This window comes from Scomber scombrus, chromosome 3, assembly GCF_963691925.1.
Source record: "Scomber scombrus chromosome 3, fScoSco1.1, whole genome shotgun sequence".
NCBI lineage: Eukaryota > Metazoa > Chordata > Actinopteri > Scombriformes > Scombridae > Scomber > Scomber scombrus.
Window position 1 is genome coordinate 22,053,401 of NC_084972.1, and position 23,509 is coordinate 22,076,909.

Below are 23,509 nucleotides of genomic sequence, written 5' to 3' on the forward strand. Positions count from 1 at the left end.
TGTCTTCACAGTCTGCACTTGATTTATTTTTTAAGTGCTGGTTATTGACATGTACTTTTTAAGGTGGTAAAGCTCAGATGCACCTTTATATCACATGTATTGCATTCTTCTCTGAGAAAACATTGCATCCAGTATTTTAAATGAAGGAATGACAATGAACGATCTGAATTTAAATCTTACATGTTAGTAATTTTATGAGACTTTTTAGGGAAATATGACTTTGGTCTCATGTCTGGTTACGAGATACTGAGGAGTTGTACAGTTGACTAAATATAGACAGACAGGTCAGGAGCCATCCATTTCTCTTTTTTCAAATACTGTTGGTATAACAGCTTAATAGACCCCCCCACCTTTATACCCTGACACCTGCATGTATATCAGCACTAGTGGAGAGGAAAGAGAGGTATCGCCTTAACTTCTGAACATAAACCAGAGCTCCCAGGAATGTTGAGCTATAAGTGGGATCAGATCTTATCATGTTTTTCTTAGTGCTCTTCCTCTTAACCAAATCCCTTTTGTTTAACATGTGTTCGCATTAGCTTAACAGTGTTTGGTTTGGTTTTTCATGTGGACCACCAGTGATGTGAAGCAGTCATTATTTCTCATGAGGTGGCTTACTTTGGGTGGCTGTTTGGGGTTCTCACTCATTAAGGTGAGGGGAATCACTCTCGAGGCATGCACGGCTGCACCTGAACAGAGGTATTTGAAGGGAAAGACAAGGAGGGAGTAGAAAATAGAGAGCAGAGCTGTCTGGCAGTCTGGGTGGTACAAGAAGTAGCATGTGTGTGTACTGTGATGGCTAGCATGAAAGTGTGACGAAAAGCTTATTCTTACAAAAATGTTGAGTCACAATGGAAAGCTGTTGTTTTGGTATAAAATTAGTGAGCTGTTGGGATTTACAGCTGTTGAGTACATCATGTTTGGCTCCCTCCTCTTGAAGTTGTTCTTTCTTGTGGTTACATATCTTTGAATTGTTCTGATTTGTGGCACTATAATGCTGTAATGCTCATTAAGTTACAATAATGTTCCACTACATTATTTGTGATTTTAAGTCCCTCATGGTAAGAATAGTGCTGCGCTAACATGCTGTGTGACCTAAAAAATACATCTGAACCATGCCAACAGCATGCTTAAACTTTGCTTACACACCACATTTGTGATAGATACCAACATATTTAGCAACAAGTTCCACCCTCAAAGGTATTTCCTGATCCCACAGATGTTGACAGGAATGATAAGATGCTCACCTGGGGCAATATCAAAGTTTAAATTCAACATTTCTGACAGACTGTGGCAAACATTGCCCCGGCCTGCCAAAGCTTGCAAAGCCAAGAAACAGAGTAGCATAGAGTGGCACAGTGTGTGGATCACAAAAAATGCCTTTGAAAATATAATCTTTTGCAACAAGTAAATAATAGTGTTTACAGTTCCCCCCCGGAGTGTTTGAGTCAATGTTATAAGTTGGTGGACAGGTGGACAATTTGATATACTGGTGGTGGTGCTGCTGTTAGATTAAAAATTACAACTGTTTACCAAACAGGCTTCATCTTCTGGGGACTATTTATATCAAATGAGTAGTTTATATACTAATCATCATAAGTGTTGACATGCTTTCTGTTTGTGAGAGAGTGCTGAAGATGCTTATTAGGAAAAGGACTTTACACAAGTAATAAACAGTAATTTAGTAACAAAAAAAAGTTTGTTGCTGTGCTCCCAGCATTGTTGTTATGGCTGGTTGACGAGGGTCTGTGACACTCAGACATCCACTTCACTGTCTGGTTTTCTCTGCATGGTCCATGCTATCGGCTTACTACGCTGTATTTATAGGTAAAATACTTCTCAGCCACAGAAATAATTTAAAGTGTGTACATAACAAGACAGATGGAGGTGGGGCTGATGCATGGTGGGAACTTTTCACATAGGTGTTGCAGCTCGGTGACAATTTCTCTTCCAATGCTATTGTTAAATCATAATGTAAGACTAAGAAATTCTTCAGTAATCCAGAGAGAAGTGTCACAACAGCTCCATCCAACACACACCATGCACAACAATAAAATAAAATCAAACATATAGTTAAATAGTGAAATGGAAAAGGATGTCATTATAAGTTGTGCAGTAATTATATATGTAGATAGATAAAAATATTTATTATTCAATGTGCAATTATTATACAGTCATGTTGTAGCTGCTTTTGTTGTTTTATCCAGTTTAAGATTAATTTGTCTCACTCTACATGTTTATCCCTCTCTCTAACTCATCCTTTTTTCTTTCCATCTTTCACCCTGATCTTTTTTCTCCTAACTCTCTCCTCTCCCTCTGTTACTCCAAGTCTCGCTTCCATGCATATGCCATGGCTGACAGTGTTAGGTGGAATGTGGCTCAACGTTCAGTTTTTAAATAGCATCCTCGCCTGATTCAGCCACTCCTAATAAGGCAGAGGGGAGTGACACTGGCCCCAAAATATCAGCAACCACCTCACTGAGAATAAAACCTTTTCCTTGCCTTGATAGTGAGGGATAACTGGTGACAGCCAGAGCATGTTGGTGAAGATACAGTACACAGTGCTGTTTTGAATCAATTTCAAGCCAAAATAACAGCATGTTAAGTAACTGCAGGTGGTCTCAGCAAGATTTGAATAGTGTCATGTGAGCTGCAGGTGTTTGTACAGTACTGGTGCCACAGGTCAGCTAATAGTCATGTGTGAAACAACATGAAAACAGATGATGAACAATGAGCCTGTCACCAGTGACAGTCAGACAGTCATTATGGAAACTTCTTTATTTGTGTTTAACCACTCCAACTAGTGTTACATTGTTTTACCTTATATTGCTTTTTATTAACTCAAACTTTGTCCATGCTGAAGTTAGATCTCCAAAGCTTTTGTAAAACTTCTGTATGGACCTCTGAGACATACTTTATATCCCTGCAACATACGCCATCAATCTTTGACACCAGGTATCAATTATACTCACAGGTCAGTCTCTAAACATTGTGCTCGTAGACACTGAGAACAATCTCCCAAGTTTTGCTGTTAAAACTGGGTGGAAACAAAAAAGAACCTGCATTGCAGAACCAATTCAAAGTCTGGTCGTTCATATTGAGGGCAGGGACATGCAATTTACTACCGAGGAGAATCGGCGGAGAGCATCATTTCCAGTAAGGCGTGTCCTTGCCAAAATATAAAGGGCATAGTTTTTTTGGGTTTTTTTTGCAGTCATTCTTGCTGCCATTCAAGCAACTACTGTACATTTAGAAATCCCCAGACTCCAGTAGATGGAGATCTCTGATTGCATGGTATTGACTAGGTATTAACAATTAAATATCATTCATGTTCTTTCAGGATCCTGGTGGGGGCACCACAAGCAGCAGGGCAGGGCTTGTTGCTGGGCAGTCGGCCAGGAGCCCTGTTCAGGTGTCCAATCACACCAGAAGAGTACGACTGTGAGAGGGTGGATATCGATGGAGATGGTGAGATTAACAAACTAATCTCTGACTATTTTTTGGCAGTAGTTCTTTACATCATAATAAACCTTTCCCAGTGTATTAGGGGGTGTACAAGATTATGTGATTATTCTTTTACATCTCAAAATCGTTTTTCTCTTTTCTTATTTACATTGCATTATAGAAAAGTGAAACATAATTTGAACTGAAATAGGATCCCTTTCTGTTGCATTGCAAAGTGCTGTTTGCTTAGTGTGAACCAGATCCTAATTGGTTTACAATACGGAAACCTTTATGCTTCCCACTTCCTTCTGTGTTTTCCCTTAGTGAGTCTGGACAGAGAGAGCAAAGACAACCAGTGGCTGGGAGTGACTGTAAAGAGCCAGGGGATTGGAGGGAAGGTGGTGGTAAGTAAAGAGCACATCATGTAAATGCATCAGTGTAAAGAGCTTGGTGTTATTTTTCTGCTGTTGATCCAATGATTTGTGTGGACAGAAGACATATTTTAAGCTTTATAGACATTTATGAATTTCTTATTACAACATTCCCTGTCCCTCAACAGACCTGTGCTCACCTGTATGAGCTCAGGCAACGTGTAAGCCAAACCTCTGAGACCCGCGACCCCATCGGGCGCTGCTACGTCCTGAGTGAGGACCTGACAGAGCGAGATGACCTGGATGGAGGGGAGTGGAAGTTCTGCGAGGGTCGACCGCAGGGACATGAGCAGTTTGGCTTCTGTCAGCAGGGCCTGTCTGTCAGTTTCACCCCAGACAACAACTTCATTCTGTTCGGGGCTCCGGGAACATACAACTGGAAAGGTATGGTGTATGTTTGGCCTGTGGAGGGGCTGGATCAAGAACCAACGCTGTGAAAAACAGCTTTTCAGATATTTATCTTTGTATGATGACCTTTTTTATTTGCAGTGAAAAGACAAAAGGGAAAATAAAATATACAATATGTTTTCAAGGAAAATGAGATCCACATCATTTTATTTCCTACCTCATAAATTGACCCTAAACATTTTTACCAGTTTATTTGTGGTTTATTACAAACGTCTTACTGTGGACAATATGACTTATTAGAAACAAATTTTCATCTAACTCTAATGTGAGGTAGAAAAAAAACAGTCCACATTGACTGTATTAATTCTAATTAAATCAGTAGTACTTACAGTGTTATAGTAACTGATTTCTGAGACAATCCAGGGATAGGACAGAAATCAGAGCAATAGCATGCATTTAACCCTTACATACTGTTCAGGGTCAAATTTCACCCATTTTTACATTTGAGAGCTGTAAAAAACACCCTGTACACATTTATGTTAGCTGGACTTTTCCTAATGTGACTCACAGTTTACAAAAATGGAAATAAAATGCATCTTTTTAAAATTTTATAGCAGCTGATACACATTTTTGTATATGCAAATAAACATGTTTGACCTGTGTTTATTTAAAAAAAATCAGCATCCAAACATGGTGTATTCATCATATTCTATAAAATATTCACCTGGACCATAAAATAGTGATTGTGAATTTCTTTTTTCCATAAGATGAATCAAACATTTATTAATGACCGACAGGGAATTTTTGATTATAAATTGTTGTAGATACTAACTATGAGTCAAATATGAATGGTATGTAAGGGTTAATCAAAGAAAGGTCTGGTGGATCAATACTATGCTTTATAATCATAAAATTCACATTAAATAACATTAAAATATCATTCTTCATTTTGTCATCCAGGAGACTTTTCAGATTTTCCTCTCAAGCCTTTTGCTTAAGATGTTTCCACTCTGTCCATCACAGCTACTTTAAGTGTACAGAACATGTAATTAGATTAACAGATACTGTGTGATTATAATTTTGTGAGTTTGTGTGTGTGTGTGTGTGTGTGTGTGTGTGTGTGTGTGTGTGTGTGTGTGTGTGTGTGTGTGTGTGTGTGTGTGTGTGTGAGAGTGTGTGCATGCGTGTATGAGGGACAGTACGTCTATTGTGTGTGGTGTGTGAGAGGGTGTAAATGTTTTATTGTCACTTTGCTGTGTGGCTTCACCTTTTTCCTTTCCAGGTGAGATGCGCGTCCAACTCCTAAACCAGACTCTGCTTGACCTCGGTTTCTATGACGATGGGCCCTACGAGGTGGCAGATCAGAAACAGCTAAATGCCCAGCTCATCCCTCTGCCCTACCACAGTTACCTGGGTAGGATTTGCCCTCCCTGCTCACTGCTGCCTGTGCACAGGAGAGAAAGAGAGGGCCGGGGGAGAGCGACACCAGGGCTCAGACTGGACCCTGACATAACCACTGGAGCTAGTTACAGTAGCAACTGCCAAACTGTATGAGGCAGGGACACAAGCCATTCCTGTCACTGGGATTATTTCTGGCTGATCCTATCTGTGTGTGACTCTCAAAAAACCCTGAACATAGCTCCGCATCCATTTTTTTCCCCTGTTAATGTGTGTGGACATTGTCAAAAATGTCCACAGCTTTTTCTGGCCTGAGCTGAATTCATATGATGTCAGTATTTCCTAAAGTTTGGCTCTCACCCTATCGCGGACAAACAAGGGAGATGACGTTATCCTCATTCCATCCACCGCCCTCTTCTAAAGATGAAAACATGTCAACAATTTAAGTGGGTGGTGAGCTAACTTTAGGGTACAGTCTGAGCCTGAAACGTCGTCTCTCCGCCAGGTACCCAGTGGTTTTTCAGGAAAAACCTCTGCGGCACCACAAAGACAAAACACCAATCAATCACAGCCTGTCTCACCTGCACCTCCCTCTGCCCCTTTCTTCTATCTTTTCACTCCCCCCCCCCTCATCATTTCACCACCCAATCACTCCCCTCCCACACTTCTGTCTCTCCTCCTGCCTTTTCTTGTTCTATCTTGGGCCATAGGGCTCTTGTTCATGGCTAGCCCCGTTGAAGATGCACTGCTGTACAAAACTCTGGAGCCCTCCAACCGGCCTACACCGTTTGAGGATGTAGCTCATAATAGCTACTTAGGTTTGTAGGCGTGAGGTGTTATTGATGTTTGGACCGGACTGGGCTTGTAGTGGAAATTGTCCCGCCTTCTTCTTCGTCTTCGTTTTAATCCCTTTTGCTAATTCCACCTCGTCTCTACGTATATAGATTTTAAGTGTGTTATCTATGTACTACATGGGAATTTATCACCTTTACTGTTATAAGGAGACAGCCATCCAAAACTGTTAATTTATTGTAAAAGTTGGCAATGCTTTGTTTTACAGGTCCCTTCAGTTTAAAATAATTTCTTGGGAATTTGCAGGTTTGTAACAAATTCCACCATCTGTTTTTGTAAAATGTCCTAAAAATGACCTGCTAATTTTCAGGAAATTAATATAAAATGAAAGGAGCTTTAAAATAAATTGTAATGTATAAGTTTGACCTCAGCTAATTAATTTAATTCAATTTTGTCTAATTTAATTTTGTTTTATTTAATTTTATTCCTTTAATTTTATTATTTCATCCACTAACTAGCTTCTGATTTGACAGATGGTCGTCTCTTATAGCAGCAGAGTGTTTGTCTGTTCTGTCTGTCGATCTCTGTCGTTTGTAGTCTGCATGTTTCTGTCCAAATGAAGCTTTCCAGGGTATCTTGGTGGTAGTTTTCCCCGCCGATTGTCATAGTTTTACTAAACTGTTTTACTGGTTGAGCTGTTTAACGGGTTTAACTAACCATGAATGGTGTGTTGGGAAGATTTCCAGTTGAATGTGGAAAGCAGTAGTTCAGTTTCTTCTTTTAAAGAAAGTATTTTTGCCATTAATCTTGAGATATTTTCTGTAGGTCTGTGTAGTGTTCATGTGCAACGACCCCTCGTCTACTTAACAAGAACTATTTATTGTTATTGTATTGTCGGGTTCCGGTTATTACTTTTCACTATGTGTGTGGATCTCCTATAAATCTCTCTACTCACATACCTCCAAGCCTGCTTACCCTCTTACTCACTCCATATTGAACCGTCGCCTTGACAACACTAATTCCCACATGACCTTTTAGCCTTCATTTATAACTCACATGCTTCCATTGATCCTAAACAGATGATATGCCACACCTATGCATGCTTAACCAAAATAACAGAGACAGTGATGTAGCTAGTTATTATTTTTATTATTATAATATTATCGTTAAATATTTCATGGTTTGCAGGATTCGAGATGTTTACCATATTATGATCATACACACACAAATCCATAGAAAGACATTCCGGAGCAGTGCCTCACTGAATAAGGGCATACATCCCTTTTTACCTCCATCAAGGACAAATTAAATCCAGTGTAATGGAGGTGTAATGCAGCATTTGAGGCCACCTCAACCATCTTGTGGTAAAATACCCTGCAATGTGTGATATGATCAGCTCATTGCCTTTATTAACTTGCATGATTTTCCAAAAAAAATGAAAGAAAACCAAAGTACAGCAAGAACTAAATATAAAAATAAACTATTTATATATTTATTTTTAATTGCTTACTTCAGCTAAAAAAAAAGAAAAAAAGAAAATGCAAACACACCAAAGAAAACAGAAAACTAAAAAAGTGATCAAATAGGTTGTAGGGTTGAATGTTGACTTCACATAAACATTAATTTACATTACACTTGTTTTAATTATATTAGTTTTGTCAGGGATAGAACACTAAAGTCCTAGATGTGTTTTCACAGACCATAATTAAGCTGTTGCTACTGTGGCACAAGAATATACCATATCAATTTAAATATGAAAAAGGAAACTGAGCTCAGCAAAAATATTGAGAATGAAATATGAAATACAATATATTAAAGTCTTGATATCAGCACTTGCTGAGAACACCAAACAGATACTTGCTGAATATTCTTTGATTTGCAGCAAGAAATGTGGATCTGCACATTGGTTTTAGCCAGGTTAAAAAATCTGCAAATTTCACTGTCCCAGATGAATGATAGGAAGGTGGCCATTGTCATGGTCTTGTGAACAAAGATAGCCTGGGACAAAATTCTGACAGTGACAGAAGTTTAAGATAAGCATCTCACAAACTGACTGCTGCTATGACCTAAGTCTACTAACCGATAATAGGAATGCAGCATGAAATAATCAACGCAACAATTTAAAAATACTCAACATTACCTCAAGCTCTCTTTGCACATACGGCATCCCAAGTTGGTTCTTTTTCCATATGTTTTCTAGTATATTGACTTGGGTCATGTGTCATGTGTCATAGCCTACGATTGAGTACAGTCTACATTCATCAAACTTGATGTACCCAATTTTATCAGATCCATGTCGCACAGTGTGGCTTGCAATAAACGTACAAAATTGCTGTAATCGCACAGACTGTAAGCACCATTAGTGAGGACATACCTTCCACAGAAGACAAGCAGATTAAGTGTGGAAAAATGGAAAAAAATACCTATAGACTTCTATTACAGTTGATTTCCTAAGCTTATTAAAAACAAGGTGAAACTAAACCATTCATTGAGATGACTAGTGTCGGCCCCTCCTTTGTAAAGCTATTGCATGGCCCCCACCCCCTTTAAAAACCTTTTTACAGCATTAAGCTTCCATTCTCCATTTAGATTTACAGTGTCGGCCTTGTAGCAAGCCTTTGTGTTAAAAGACACCCTGTGTGGAAAAAGTGGCACCCTGCCTCTGTCCGTTGGTTTTTACAGGAGCTGTGATACAGACTGTTGCATTCCACACCTGCCACCCTGGAGCTGCTCACTATTTGTCTCTGTTTGTGTCTCCCCCTGCATGTTTACTCAGGACTAACAAACATCCTTATAGATCGTCCTCTCTTTTTACGCCTTCATGCATGTTTTAAATCAGTGAAGCAAATGCATGTGGTTGCTTCGGTTGAAATGTTTGATATGATGTGCTATTTTTCACAGATTGATAAAAAAATTTCACCACAATCTTGAATCATGAGGCAAATATGCACAACTCTCCCCTTTCCACTTGTTCAGTATTTTTCGCTACCTGATTTATATGCAAGCACATCCTCACATTCCTTTACACACACACACACACACACACACACACACACACACACACACACACACACACACAAACACACACACACAAAGGAGGAGATGCTTTAGGCTATAAATCTGATTAATGTCCACTCGCTATGTTTACACACTGCATTCACTGCAACAGGTACAAAGCTGCAGCATCATGAATCTCATGAGACATTAGAGGAAGCCTAATACATCTCCCTCTGTTAATGTCACAACCGGCCTTTTTACTCTTACAAGTAGACCAACCATTCCCTCTCCTCCAACAGCCTCCCTCTAGCAAACACGGTGCACAGGACATTTACACCCATCATGAGTTTGGCATAAAATCAATAGTTGCTTAAGGCACACATTTCATTAGTAAGAAGATGAGCAGAACATGCTACACTGAGAGGAGATGAGCCTCTGACCCACACAGTCAATACTAACCATCCTGTCTTCCCCTCCGTCCTGCCTTCCTTCTTCTTCTAGGGTTCTCTGTGGACTCCGCCATGGGAATAATGAGCCTTGGGGAGCTCACCTTTGTGGCGGGGGCACCAAGGGCCAATCACACAGGGGCTGTAGTGCTCCTGCGAAAGGACAATGTGTACCGGCTGGTGCCACAGCACATTTTCTGGGGGGAGGAGCTGGCCTCTTCATTTGGGTACTCGGTAGCTACAGCGGATCTCAACAGAGACGGGTGAGCAAAGGCTCAATGAAAAGTCAGTGTGGTGATATTCATAAAAAAGACTGTAAATTACAGGATGCAAACAAAGTGGATAATATGTTCTAGAGATCCCCAAAACTCAATAAAGCTTTAAAGAATGTTATCATTATTATTATTATTATTATTATTATTATTATTATTATTATTATTATTATTATTATTATTATTATTATTATTATTATTATTATTATATAAAGTCACCCTTGTTTTAAAAAATGTGTTTTGCTTCTTGTTACATCACTTAGATGTTTGAGCTTCACTGTCAGAATGGTGTGTATTTGAGTTTGACATTAGAAGGCTGTTTTCATGTTCATCTTCTCAAGGGGGAAAATTCTTTTAAATTTAAGATATGTGGACAAGAAGGATTTGTGACATCACAAGTAGTTTGGAGCCAGTCTTGGTCCAGTGTGTACCTTTCAATGAAGCAGAGGGGGAAGGTGTCATTTTAAGAATTTTATTGAACTTTTTGTGTTTCTGTTCCTGTCTATAGCTGGACCGACCTGATTGTGGGAGCTCCTAACTTTTTCGACCGTAAGGCAGAGATTGGTGGAGCAGTGTATGTGTACCTGAACCCCCTTGGTCACTGGGACGATCAGGCCCGTCCCATTCGTCTTAATGGTACATATGACTCCATGTTTGGGATGACAGTCAGCAACGTAGGAGATCTGGACCAGGATGGATACGGAGGTGAGAACAAAATATTGTCACTGAGTTCATAACGGTTTGACAAAACCACAGAACTGTACCTGTAGTGAAAGGTATTTGTGATGCCCCAAGGACTTCGCACTTTGTCAAGAAGTCAAGATTCCAGATATTTAGAACAAAAAAAGTTACCGCAGGGTATTTAGTCCCAACAATGTGCAATTAATACTGCAAATCAATCAATCCTGTATCTGTTCAGATATTGCTGTTGGAGCACCCTTTGATGGAGATGGCAAAGTTTATATCTACAGAGGTTCAGATGCTGGAATTGAAACAAAACCTGCTCAGGTGAGTTAAACATTTCATAGATAGTAGTTTAATCATTTAACAGAAGGCAGAATAGATGAAAGGTAAAAAAAAAAATAAAAATAAAAATTGTGTTGTGTACTCTTTATCTCATCAGGTTCTGGACGGTCGTGACTTTGACGTGAGACGTTTTGGATACTCCATCTCAGGTAGTTTGGATATTGATAACAACCACTATCCAGACCTTGCAGTGGGCTCCCTTAATGATTCAGTGGTTCTCTTCAGGTGAGAAAAGAGTTGGTTTAACTGTTATACTATTATTTTTTTTATTTTTTTTCGGTAACATATGACAATAGACATATAGGGAACATTTTTATTGTAAAGATTCAGGAAAAAATTACATATCCAAACATACATTAAAAACCAACATGAAATACACATCTGAATAATAATAAATAAATCCTGCATCTGCACTCACCATGAGTTGGTCATACTTACATACACACCTTGGTGTTTCTTTATGTATCTTCAAGGTCTCGTCCAGTTATTCATGTGGTCAGGGAAATAACTGTTGACCCTCAACACATTGATCTGGAGCAGCACAACTGTAAGGGCAGAGAAGGAGTCTGGTAAGAACCGATAACTGCGACGAACGTCCAGGATAACTTAACTAACTCTAAATTGAATAACTTAACTTAAATAAATCTTTCTCCATGATTTATTCAAAATGATACATTATCTGAATTAAGAAGAAGTTATGATAACTGTAACACAGATCTTTTTTTTCCCTTTCCACCATCTGACTTTTTTAGCGTGGAGGTCAAGGCCTGCTTCACCTTTACAGCCCACCCAAAAAACTACTCACCACACATAAGTAAGTCACACCTCAGTTTTCACGCCATTTTTGTTCTTCTCTCATTTGGGACTTGATATTACCAGCCTCAGTGTCAGGAGTTACTTCTATTTACAGTGAAAAGTAACCTTATATGTGGGGTAACATTAGACTTTGTTATGATTAAATCACAGCTGTGTAATACTGTACTCCCTCAGATGTTTTTTTTTATATATGTTCTGTCCCTGGCGGGCCCTTTAATTGCTCTCCGTGTGTGTCCTGACATTTCTGTATTTCAACCCCCATACCCTCCACACCCCACCTTCTCTCTCTCTCTCTCTCTCTCTCTCTCTCTCTCTCTCTCTCTCTCTCTCTCTCTCTCTCTCTCTCTCTCTCTCTCTCTCTCTCTCTCTCTCTCTCTCTCTCTCTCTCTCTCTCTCACTCTCTCTCACTTTCTCTCTCTATGCATTGCCCTTTTTTTACTCCCTTCAAGCCCTTGTGGTGCTCTTTGAAGCGGACACTGAGCGCAGGAAGCTGGGCCTACCACATCGTGTTAATTTCCTGGGTCGCAGGCCTCTGGAGCCGGAGTACACTCAGACAGAAGAAGTGGAGCTGCATCACCAGCGTCACCCTGTGTGCACCACTGCTGTCTTCCAGCTCCATGTCAGTAACGTTGTTTTGTTGTTCATGTTGTTCATGTTGATCAGCTGTAATTATTGGTTGTTCTTTGCCTTTTCTTTTACTGATAGGCACAAAATGGATGGTAACAATAATACTTAAATATTAGGTTTTTTGGCATTTGTTCCAGTTTCAGTGCAATCAATAATTTTCATTAAATATGCTGACTTATAGAAGTCAAAATATGCACAAGTCAACACTCTCTTACACCTTATACCCACTGTAAGTCTTTGACTTTTTGTTGACCATTAACCTGTTTTATAATCTCCATGCAGGAGAACATCCGTGACAAACTGCGTCCCATCTCGCTGGCAATAACCCATACTATCAAGCCCGTGCCACCACGCAGACACTCAGCTACCAAGAAGCTGGAGAAACTGGCGCCTGTACTGAGTGTTTCTCCCTCTAACACACTGCACTCTGAGGTCTGTAACAAAGGAACCAGAAGTATTTTATGGTTAGGATTCATTTTAACAGATGAATCCTGCCCACAGATTATTATGAACAAGTCAAGCCTTTATGTAACACTTCCCATCAACAGTTTTCCTTTTGACTGTAATTCAAATTTTCAAGAGTAGTTAAAGTTAAAGTATAATGAAACATCATCATAAAACATATCTGAAATACTGTTTTCAGTCTACAACATAAATATGCACAAGAAAGAGATTCATGTTTAACTGCATTGTTTTATACTGTTGTAAAAAACGTCCCCACTCATTGCTGCTAGGAACATCTCCTGCATGTAGTGTAAGATCTTCATAAAGTACAGTTAGCTGAGTTTTGGTCCTTAGTTAGCTGGAAACTGATTCATTTTCTTACCTTCTCACACACAGATTGCAACCGTGGTTTTGCATTGACTGTGGTTTTTCTGTAATATCTGCTGTTCAATAGGCATTTTGATATCTATAATTCAATCTACCATATCTGTATTTTAAGCATATGGATGTGGAAGAGTTTACAAACTAATTTTAAATTTTGCATTAAAACACAGATTTAGGGATAACCTCACATCTGTCTCGTTTTTTCCCTGAAGGTGAATTTCCTGCGGGAAGGATGTGGCACCGACAAAATCTGTCAGAGCAACCTGAAGCTGAGCTACCAGTTTGGAACACGACCTCTGACTTCTGACCTCTTCACCCCTCTGCCAAAGTTAGTATCTGTGTATCCCATTTTGTGTCAGCCGGTGGATTTGATTATGTTAACTGCTGCCTGAGAGACTGTTGCCTAGCAACCTATACACCAACACCAACAATTATGTGTATACAATGGGAATGATATGTATGTGAATGCTTACCACATATTTTAATGTTCCTATAGTGTTTATAGTTCAACATCCGCCCCACTGTTTCATGTTTATTTAATTTATTCTTACAGTTTATGATAAGGTACCCTTTCTAAAGGGTTTATAAGTTGATATTGATTACTTTATTAATGATTAGTTAACCATTTACTGATGTTAATATATGCTAGTTTTAAGCGTTTAATAAGAGCACATTTTTGGTGGGCAGGTTGTGAAAGTCCCTTTGGCTGGTTATCTTGTGATTATAAATGTTTCTCAGATATGAATGAGTTTCCTACTTTCTATAATAACACTTTTTAGTGTTACAATGCTTTTATGTGAGTGAACAATGGTAAAACAAGTAATACAATTAGGCCAGTAAAAGTACAGAACTGATAAAATACCCAACACATTTACATACATTTAATGAAGGAAAAAAGGTGACATAATCTATAGAACAATTAAAACTAGAGAAAACAGATATTGGAACTACAGTAAAACAAATGCTCAGTGATTTAAAATGTTATTGATCCTACAAGCCTTGGAGGTTCAAACAGGGAGTTCTAACAATAGTACTAAAAAGCCTCATATCTACAAAAAGAGTCGTAGGAGTCGTCATGATTAACCAAGGAGCTGGACAGACAAAGTGTCTGGAGCGCAATAAACACCAGCCAGAGGGATTTTACAACTTCTTATAAATGACTCATTAGAAAGTATAACAATATTTATTTTTGTTTTATATCATAGAATGATGTGAGTCTTATTCAACATTGTCTTCAAAACTCTGTCACTTTACTTAAGAGTAAATGTGATTTTCCATCCCTATCCTCAATGTCCTCTCTGTGTTTATGTAGAGATGAGGATGATGTGCAGGTCTTCTCCCTGTCAGACCAGCGGTTGGTGGTACTGGAGATCACCGTCACCAACATGCCCTCTAACCCGCTGGAGCCTGACGAGGATGGAGATGATGCTCATGCTGCTCAGCTGCTTATCAACCTTCCAAGCACGCTGTCGTATGCTGGCTCCAGGATCCCATCACAAGTATGATCTTATAATAAATCACAGAATCATTGTGATCAGACTGAAATACTCTGTCAGTTTTTCCTGACACTATTTGTTTGATACTATTTGATGTAGATGAGGTGTCAAGCGAACCAGAATGGCTCCCAAGTTGAATGTGACTTGGGAAACCCCATGAAACGAGATACTAAGGTAAAGGAACAAAACAGTGTGAATATATATCTTACAATATATAAATATATATGTGACACCTTTTGATATTACTTTCCTGAAACCTGAAACAAAGCCAGCATAATTTGCTTCAAGGCAAACCTTCAACGGCGTATGATGTGTAATTTTTGCTTATTTACTTCTTATGTTGTCTGACTTAAAAATGTATGTTTTGCTTTTGCAGCTGAAATTCTCCATCAACTTGAGCACATCTAACATCACGATCGAGACCACTGAGCTGACAGCAGATCTCGTATTAACTACGTAAGTCCTCTACATCTTTTTATGAAAGTGAAAAGTCTTGATGAGAACATTGACAATCAGTTTTTTTTTTAAATCATTTTATTGCAGATATTTGACTAAATTAAATAAATAAATTCTGTTGCCACTGTGTTCACTCATTGTGTCGTCCTTAGTATCAGTGAACAGCTTGATCTGGCCCCAGTCACAGCATTTGCTAAGGTTGTGATAGAGCTCCCTCTGTCTGTCAGCGGGTGAGTAAAACCTCCAGTTTCTCCATTAATAATTTAAAAATGTGTGTGGTTGAGAAAGCTGCTTTATATTAAGTTAGTTTACTTGAACTTTATGGCTGCACTTTAGATAAAAAAACACAAACTCATCCATTATCATTTGGATTAAAATCAAATCCACCTTTCTGTTTAGCAGCTTAAAGACAACACTCTAACCTGTCATATGAAGCTGTGTGTGAGTGTGTGCAGCTGTCTGACCAACTGATGTGATCATACTGTAGGCTCGCTCGTCCTCACCAGCTGTTCTTCAGCGGGGCTGTAAAGGGAGAGAGTGCCATGACCAGTCTGGAGGACATCGGAAGCCCTGTGGATTTTGAGTTTGTGGTGAGGAATGAGTGTGTGTGTGTGCGTGTCAAGGATGTTCATGTGTATTTTTTTTACTCCATAGAGTAAGCGTGTGTATACATAAGATAGTGGTGTATGGCAAATCTTACTATAATTGATATTTTGTCTAATCAAAAGATTATTTATTTTTCAGAAAAATACAAGTCCATTTATCACACTTTCTTCTTCTTCTTCTTCTTCTTCTTCTTCTTCTTCTTCTTCTTCTTCTTCTTCTTCTTCTTCTTCTTCTTCTTCTTCTTCTTCTTCTTCTTCTTCTTCTTCTTCTTCAAAAATCAACATTATTAAATACAAGGGAAAGTGCGTTTTTAATAATTAGGCAGCATAAACAAATCGCTACAACTCAGGAAAAGTAAATACAGAAACATTTGTGCCAACACACACATCTATATATATGTACATACTGTATATATTTCTTTCTTCCAGGTGGCTAATCCAGGTCAAGCTCTGAACACGCTCGGCTCGGCCTTCCTCAATATCATGTGGCCTCATGAGTTGGCCAATGGGAAATGGCTACTTTACCCTTCTAGTCTGAAGTTTGAAGGTCACCCAAACACCCTCTGCACTCCCATGGGGGTCTTGAATCCTCTGAAGCTATACAGCTCCGCACCTACAGAGCCTCCACCACCTGTCACTCAAATGGTAAGTGGGGCAGTTAATTTTTTGACTCTGACAGGAAGTCTGCTCCAACAGCAAAGGATCAACACATTTGATTATGGATCTATATTCCACTCAGTCTATATCCACTTATATAGGTACAAAGAGGATTCAGCTTATGAATTTTTTTTAGAAAGGAGTAACCTGATAGAGAAATACTGTACCAGTCAAATGTTTGGGCACATCTTCCCATACCCTTGAATGAGAAAGAGAGTCCACATATTTGACTGGTGCTGTATGTCAGTGGCAGTCAAGATAAGAGATGGTTGAATTCTGTAAATGCGAAGGAACAGAGCTTCCTTTCATATTTCTATTAGCCACAAGATTTAAAGGACCTTTATGGCTCTCCAGCAATGAACAATTCTCAACTGTAGATATTATGATAATAACCCTATTTATATAGCACTGAAAAACAATGTTACGAAAAACACAAGACAAAAAAGAGTTTTAACATCCAATCAAATCCGATGGACTTTTACTTCAATTTCATTTTTGTTATTATTTGGGATTGGTAATGATACATTTCTGTAAAAATACTCCAAATGCTACAATAATTATCCCAACTCGACTCTATTAGATTGCAAATACACACACACACACACACACACACACACACACACACACACACACACACACACACACACACACACACACACACACACACACACACACACACACACACACTTTAATGTTTTTTTCTTAAACCATGTCAAGCAACTGATCCATCTCTGCATGTGTCAATGTGTCACTCCCACCAGCCTGTTAGACAGCGCCGCTCCTACCCAGAAGATGAAGGTCAAGTGATGACAAAAGGCAGCGTGGGACGAACCACCCCAGCTGTGGCAGCTTCAGACAGACGCAAGTCGCTCAAACTGGTGAGAGGGGGGAAATAAAAGAGAAAGAGGAAGAAGGGAAAGGAGAGGAAATGATGCAAGTGTATATTTTATGGATTTCCTGCAAATTATACAAACAAACTGTACACCCTTAAATACAGATGTACAAATGAATAAAAGCTGTGTTACTTTGCTTGTCACTGCTCTCGTGGCTGCTTACATTTCTCTCCATTTGAAAATGTTCCCCAGGGGTTCAACTGTCATTTTCCTTTCAGGATTGTCTCTTGGGGTCAGCACGCTGTGTGCTCCTCCAGTGTCCCCTCCACAGCTTCTCTGGTCAGGCCATCCTCAAGATCCATGCATGGCTGTGGAACAGCAGTTTCATAGAGGTAAAAGATCTTGTCGTCACCACATCAATCAACGCCTTACTGCACATTACTCCATTACAGCTTCAATTCAACTGTTACAGCTGCTGCCGACAGTGAGCTAAGTACATGACTAATGTAAGTGAATGAATGATAACTGCAGGAAGTGCATTTACAGATTGATTAAGGTGAGATCTCAGGAGGCTCTGAGGTGATGCAGGCAGCAAACTGAAAATAGCTGCCACAGAGTATTGTGTATGTGCGTATTTGTATTTAAGAGGGAGAATAAAGAGAATCAAGGAATATGGTTTCAATGTAGTGTTGTTCCTTTATATTAAGGGGGTTTATTTATAAAATGTTTTTCATGAGTCATATGTTCACATGAAACACAACTTTGGGGAAATGTCATGTTCATGTTTCATTTCATGGTAACTTTAAGAGCTGCACTGTATCACTCTAAACAGTTCATGTGAGTGATTAGCTTTCAAATACCAAGTTTTCATTGTGGTACCTTTCTCTCTCTGCCTCTCAGGAGTTCCCAGCAGTCAGTGCTCTGGAGCTGCTGGTCAGAGCAAACATTACTGTGAAGTCCAGCATCAAACACCTGATCCTCAAAGATGCTGCTGCACAGGTACTCATTACACACACTTACATCCATGCACAGATTTAACTTCTAAAAAAAGTTTTCTTGGCTGTAATTATTACGCCAGTTCATATTGGCTATTAAAAGATTCCCTTCAAATATGCTTTCAATGGTTATGGGGGCTAAAATCCACAGTGTGTCCACAAAGTCAATTTGTGGGAAAAAAAAGGGAAGTGAAGCTTATTTGTGGCCTCACCAGTCTGAGTGTGATCAATTGGATATCTGCCATATGTACAGTCTTTTTAGCATCAAATTCCTTCTTTGTGTTTCCTCAGTCAGTTACAAAAGTATAGTAACAAAAAGAGGGACTTTGACACTAAAAAGACTGTAACATTGAAAGATATGTACTTGATTTGACTCATTTGGACAACTGAAGCTTCACATAAACATATACATTTTTAAATACATTTTTGAACAGAAGGAGGACTGTTTATGTGAATTTGTCCCCCATCACTCACATTGTAAATATTATGAAGGGATCTTCTAATGGGCAATATGAACAGGAGGAATAACTATGGTGAGAACTCAAAATTTGTGTATGTTCATTTGGGGACCTGGTTGCTGTTTTCAGGTAGACTTGAACAACTGTAAACCTGTCCTATAATCTTTTTTTGTTTAAATATACAGTAAAAAAAAAAATACAGATCTTTACAAGTAGTAACAAGAGTATAAGCGAAGCTAATTTGTACCATGCAAACTCTTTAAAATAAGACTATTATCACTAGAGGCATGCCTCATTGATTAATTAACTTATTCAACTTATTTTGCACGTTGTGTCCTTCCTTTCCCTCCAGGTTCCAGTGATGATCTATCCTGAGCCTGGTCTGGCTGACCAGTACTGGATCCCCTGGTGGATCATCATCATAGCCATCCTGGCAGGCATCCTGTTGCTGACTGTACTGGTCTGCATACTGTGGAAGGTAACACACAAAGGATCTTTAGCCTTTTTCCAATCACAACACCCTTGTACCCTCTGCTCTTGCTTAGTATTTTATCATTAATAATATATGAAAATCTTCAAGGTGGAACTATAATATGAACACTTGCTGTGCCTCAGGATACTCTGTGATAGCAAACATTAATACAAGCAGTTCAGGGCCCTTCATTCCAGTCTGCCATTTTCTCATAACTTTCCACGATGGTCCAGTTATTTCTATCTGCTTTGTTCTCTTCTGTCCTATAATCATTTTATTGCTTCCAGCTCACTCTCATCTGTTCCTCTCCTCTTTTGTACTTGTGTTTGTCCTCTGTGTCTCTTTCCCTTTGTTTTGTCTACTCTCACTTCTGTCTGGGGACTCTCTCAATCCCTAAATCCCTTTTCTATTTCATTTCCAACTGTTTTTTCTCCACTTATCTTTTCCCACCTCTCTGTGGTCATCTGTCACCTCAGTGTGGGTTCTTCAAACGCAGTGAGCAACGCAGACACTATGAGACGGAGTACTACCGCGCCCATTTGGGGGTCCAACCCTCGGAGGCGGAGAAGCAGGCATCAGAGCTATAATTAAAAATATTTCACTCTGGCCTGCTCTCCCCTCCTCCTCTTCCCTCCAAGTGGTAAAAATCCTCACTCACAACCACACTATTGCTCACGCCACTGTGGTGTGGCTGGTGGTGTTCATCACAGTACGAAATATGAGAATATTTTGGCACGCATGATCACAAACACACACAGAGACACAGTCATATTACAGCACTAATGACTGGGATGGTTAACTGTCCGTTAAGCAATATCCTCTTAGTTACTGTTACTATGCTGAGCAAGCTTTCTGTTCTCCATTTCTCCATCCATCCTTTAGGTTACCGTTCTTACAGCACATATGCTGTTTTCATTGATAGCAAGGGCAGATTTACCACTCAAAATACTTAGTTATTTTTAAACAGTGGGTCCGTGATTCCAGGCAGAGGTAGACATAAATAGGCTTCTCATTTCTGGCCAGTGAGAGTTTGCTGGCTGAAATGAAACTGTGACTGACAGATTTTTCTATAGCTAGGTGTCTAACTAAGCTAGTGAAATGATTTGAAAATACCATCTCCAGTTTACTTTTGAATGTTTCCAGCTGTCTGGCTTCATAACAATAATATAGTTTTTTTTTTTTATATTGTCTTAAATATGCACTTGATAGTTATGTATATGATGTAGGACAAAAAAGGCTGAGGCTAAAGGTACATACAGTAACACTCAAAAGGTTGGAAATACCTCTCCATTCCCTTGAATGAAAGTACACGGTCGCCAATAAAGTTGAAATAAAATATTTTTTACCTCTTTCCATGAAATGATTGTGACAATGTGATGTATTCTTAATAGATAAAGTGTATATATTCTCAAAATTGTATTGATCAATCTCATTATACCTGGTCAAAGGTGATTACTGATGTGTATAAATAGAAAATAAAAAGAGGAATATGTCTTAAAACTAAATTATTCCAACTTTATGGGCGACCGTGTATATGCAACCTTTTGGATGGTAGGCTAAAGTAGAATACATGGATTTTAAAGCACTGTTCTCATTTTGTACCATCACTAGTATAATATTAGTAGTATTTAGCATTAGAAGTATGAAGAAAAAAAAGTAAGATCTGAGTCAGTTTTCCTGCTTTGCTACTTGGACAAGCAAGATGGTTTTATTGGCTATTCTTTGTGTCTTTAAATGGTATACTTTAAATTTAACAAGAGAAAAATGCTTTTAGGATGAGTACTTATTGATGTGATTGGCAAACATAGCACTATCTGGATAACAAATCAAGGTCAGGGCCAGACAGAGCCACTAATGTGTGATTCTGATAGCATCCAGGATCACCTTCCAAGAAAAGCCACAGAATGGATATGCCATGTCATGAATTGGCCATTTTACATAAAGAATGTAGTTAATTATTGATACGCTTTTGAAGTAATGGTAGGTTAGATTACTACTGTTGACATAAAAGCTAGTTGGCCAGACAGGTTAACATTTGCAGCTCATAGTAAAGCAGACAGACACAGAGTTAATTCCATTCCTACATTTTTACAGAAGATACAATCCTCCAAACTCTTTACATGCATGAGTATCACACACCTCTTCAACATGTGGAGAAATTTACATGTATGCTCTGCCTTGTTAAGCTATGATTGGGCAATTACTGTTTTGGGGAGGAGTTAAGTTAAAGGTTGTTGCCAGCTGTGCTTATTATGGATCTCAATAACTTGGCTGAAACAATCTATAATACACACTTTACCCGTTGTTGTGCTACCTCCTGTTATTAGATTATGAAAAGCAAAAAAATATGGCTTTGTTGTATAAATTGTAAAAACCGATGGCTTTATTCAACACTGTTTTCTCTATTTAATGTTCACCTGCTGAACACCATCCAGCCAACTTCCTTTCAGGGCTTTGAGGTGCCTGCTGTATTGTGTGTTGTGTCTCTGCTGTTGACGTTACTATTAATTATCTGCACTTGTTCATTCTGGTGTCGGTCTATGAAGTCATGATTTGCTTTTCAATCAATTAATACCATCTCATGACCAACTAGATTTTTCAGGTGCCAGAATGAACTGTTATTATTATCCATTTTGTGTTGGTTTTTTGTAGTTAATGTGTGCAAATTTTCTTAATGGCACTTTGGCATTGTTTTTGTGTGTTAATCAATGACACTTAAGACTTGGGCTAAGTTAGAAATGTAGAGCATGTGGATGTGCTTTTTGTGGATGTGCCTTTTATTAAAAAGTCACCTTGACTGCACAAAGTTATCAGATAATCACTTGTACTTCTCATCTGTCTGAGATGAACTAGAGGACATTACTTAAGTTAAGTGGAATAAATGAGATTGCGTACATTTCTTATCAAGCATGATATTGGATAATAGAGCATCATATCTGCTAAAATAAGGACAAAATAATACAGGTTGTTTGCAATCGCATGTATCTATTTGACATCAGTTAATCCTGTTTTTGTTCTGCCCCTCTATCTTCACTTGCTACCTGCTTCCCTTCTTCGTGCGCTGACAGTGTGGCTTCTTCCAACGGGCCCACTACAAAGACAAATTGCCTCAGTACCATGCGGTGAAGATCCCTCGTGAGGACCGGCCACAGTTCCAGACTGAGAAGTCAGGAGTTGTACATAAAAAGGAATGGGCCACGCACTGGAGCGATGGGACCTCATAACTGGCTTTTGAAGCACTGACTGACTGAATTAAATCAAATCACCATATGTGGCACTCTTTCTGTCTTTACATTGGAACTAACTGACTAAACCAAAGTGCACATAGACTGAGATCATGAAATCTTGTGCACACTGACTGTACTGCGTCAGTACTTGCGTATTGGTGGCTTGTTACACTGACTGGATCTATACTCTCCCATATTGTATTCCACTGATGGCTGGCCCTGGATAGTCTATTAATAATATGCATCTATATATATCAGTGTTTTACAGTAAATACTGAAGGCCCACAACAGTATTAGAACCAGCCTAGCTCCTTGATATCTTTTGCAGCCTGCAGGAGGAGCACTGACGCTCACATGGACTTTATGGACAACGGAGAATAGAGGATCAAACAACTCATATAAACACACAAAGACATGCATGCATGCACAAACATACCATATTATAATAGATGCATACAGACACACTGGACATTGTTGATGAAGAAGCCACTGCCCATGACAAAGACTATATTTTGCCTTAACTACTGTAAGATTGACGATGGATATGGGCAATGAAAAGATGCATTTTTTTTATATGAATGGTGTTTTGGGGTTTTCTTTCAGTAAGCAAACATTGGGAAAATGTCAGTATGTAAGATATCAGTAAAGAAAGATGAACATTAAATGTTTTGTTTATGGACCTGCTGCTGATGGGATTTGTATAATCTGTGTTCAAGAGGAAGAATGCCTTCTTTTCAGTTGTCTAAATCTTTCTTTTTCTTTTTTTTCTCAATATATCAGTAAAATGTACTGTACATCAATAGTTTATTGCCTGAGCAACTTGAACAAGAACAAGGAAACCACAATAGAGCCTATAACAGCCATGGCCATGGTACTGTTGTTGCA

General features: G+C 38.9%; 1 protein-coding gene across 1 annotated transcript in view; it reads left to right on the plus strand.

The window, feature by feature from the left end:
• itga7 (integrin, alpha 7) overlaps positions 1-23,270 on the plus strand; it is a 42,758-nt gene extending 19,488 nt beyond the window's left edge. The window contains exons 2-26 of the mRNA XM_062444422.1: positions 3,341-3,468; positions 3,769-3,848; positions 4,004-4,259; positions 5,506-5,637; positions 6,332-6,439; positions 9,912-10,119; positions 10,637-10,833; positions 11,048-11,136; positions 11,252-11,379; positions 11,628-11,723; positions 11,907-11,968; positions 12,420-12,589; positions 12,880-13,029; positions 13,638-13,753; positions 14,738-14,924; positions 15,021-15,095; positions 15,298-15,377; positions 15,530-15,607; positions 15,865-15,967; positions 16,412-16,627; positions 17,401-17,517; positions 17,751-17,864; positions 18,373-18,471; positions 19,278-19,403; positions 22,466-23,270. Coding sequence (XP_062300406.1) covers positions 3,341-3,468; positions 3,769-3,848; positions 4,004-4,259; positions 5,506-5,637; positions 6,332-6,439; positions 9,912-10,119; positions 10,637-10,833; positions 11,048-11,136; positions 11,252-11,379; positions 11,628-11,723; positions 11,907-11,968; positions 12,420-12,589; positions 12,880-13,029; positions 13,638-13,753; positions 14,738-14,924; positions 15,021-15,095; positions 15,298-15,377; positions 15,530-15,607; positions 15,865-15,967; positions 16,412-16,627; positions 17,401-17,517; positions 17,751-17,864; positions 18,373-18,471; positions 19,278-19,403; positions 22,466-22,621 — 3,271 coding nt within the window. The 3' untranslated portion in view covers positions 22,622-23,270. The remainder of the gene's footprint in view (positions 1-3,340; positions 3,469-3,768; positions 3,849-4,003; positions 4,260-5,505; positions 5,638-6,331; positions 6,440-9,911; positions 10,120-10,636; positions 10,834-11,047; positions 11,137-11,251; positions 11,380-11,627; positions 11,724-11,906; positions 11,969-12,419; positions 12,590-12,879; positions 13,030-13,637; positions 13,754-14,737; positions 14,925-15,020; positions 15,096-15,297; positions 15,378-15,529; positions 15,608-15,864; positions 15,968-16,411; positions 16,628-17,400; positions 17,518-17,750; positions 17,865-18,372; positions 18,472-19,277; positions 19,404-22,465) is intronic.
• The last annotated feature ends 239 nt before the right edge of the window (positions 23,271-23,509 follow it).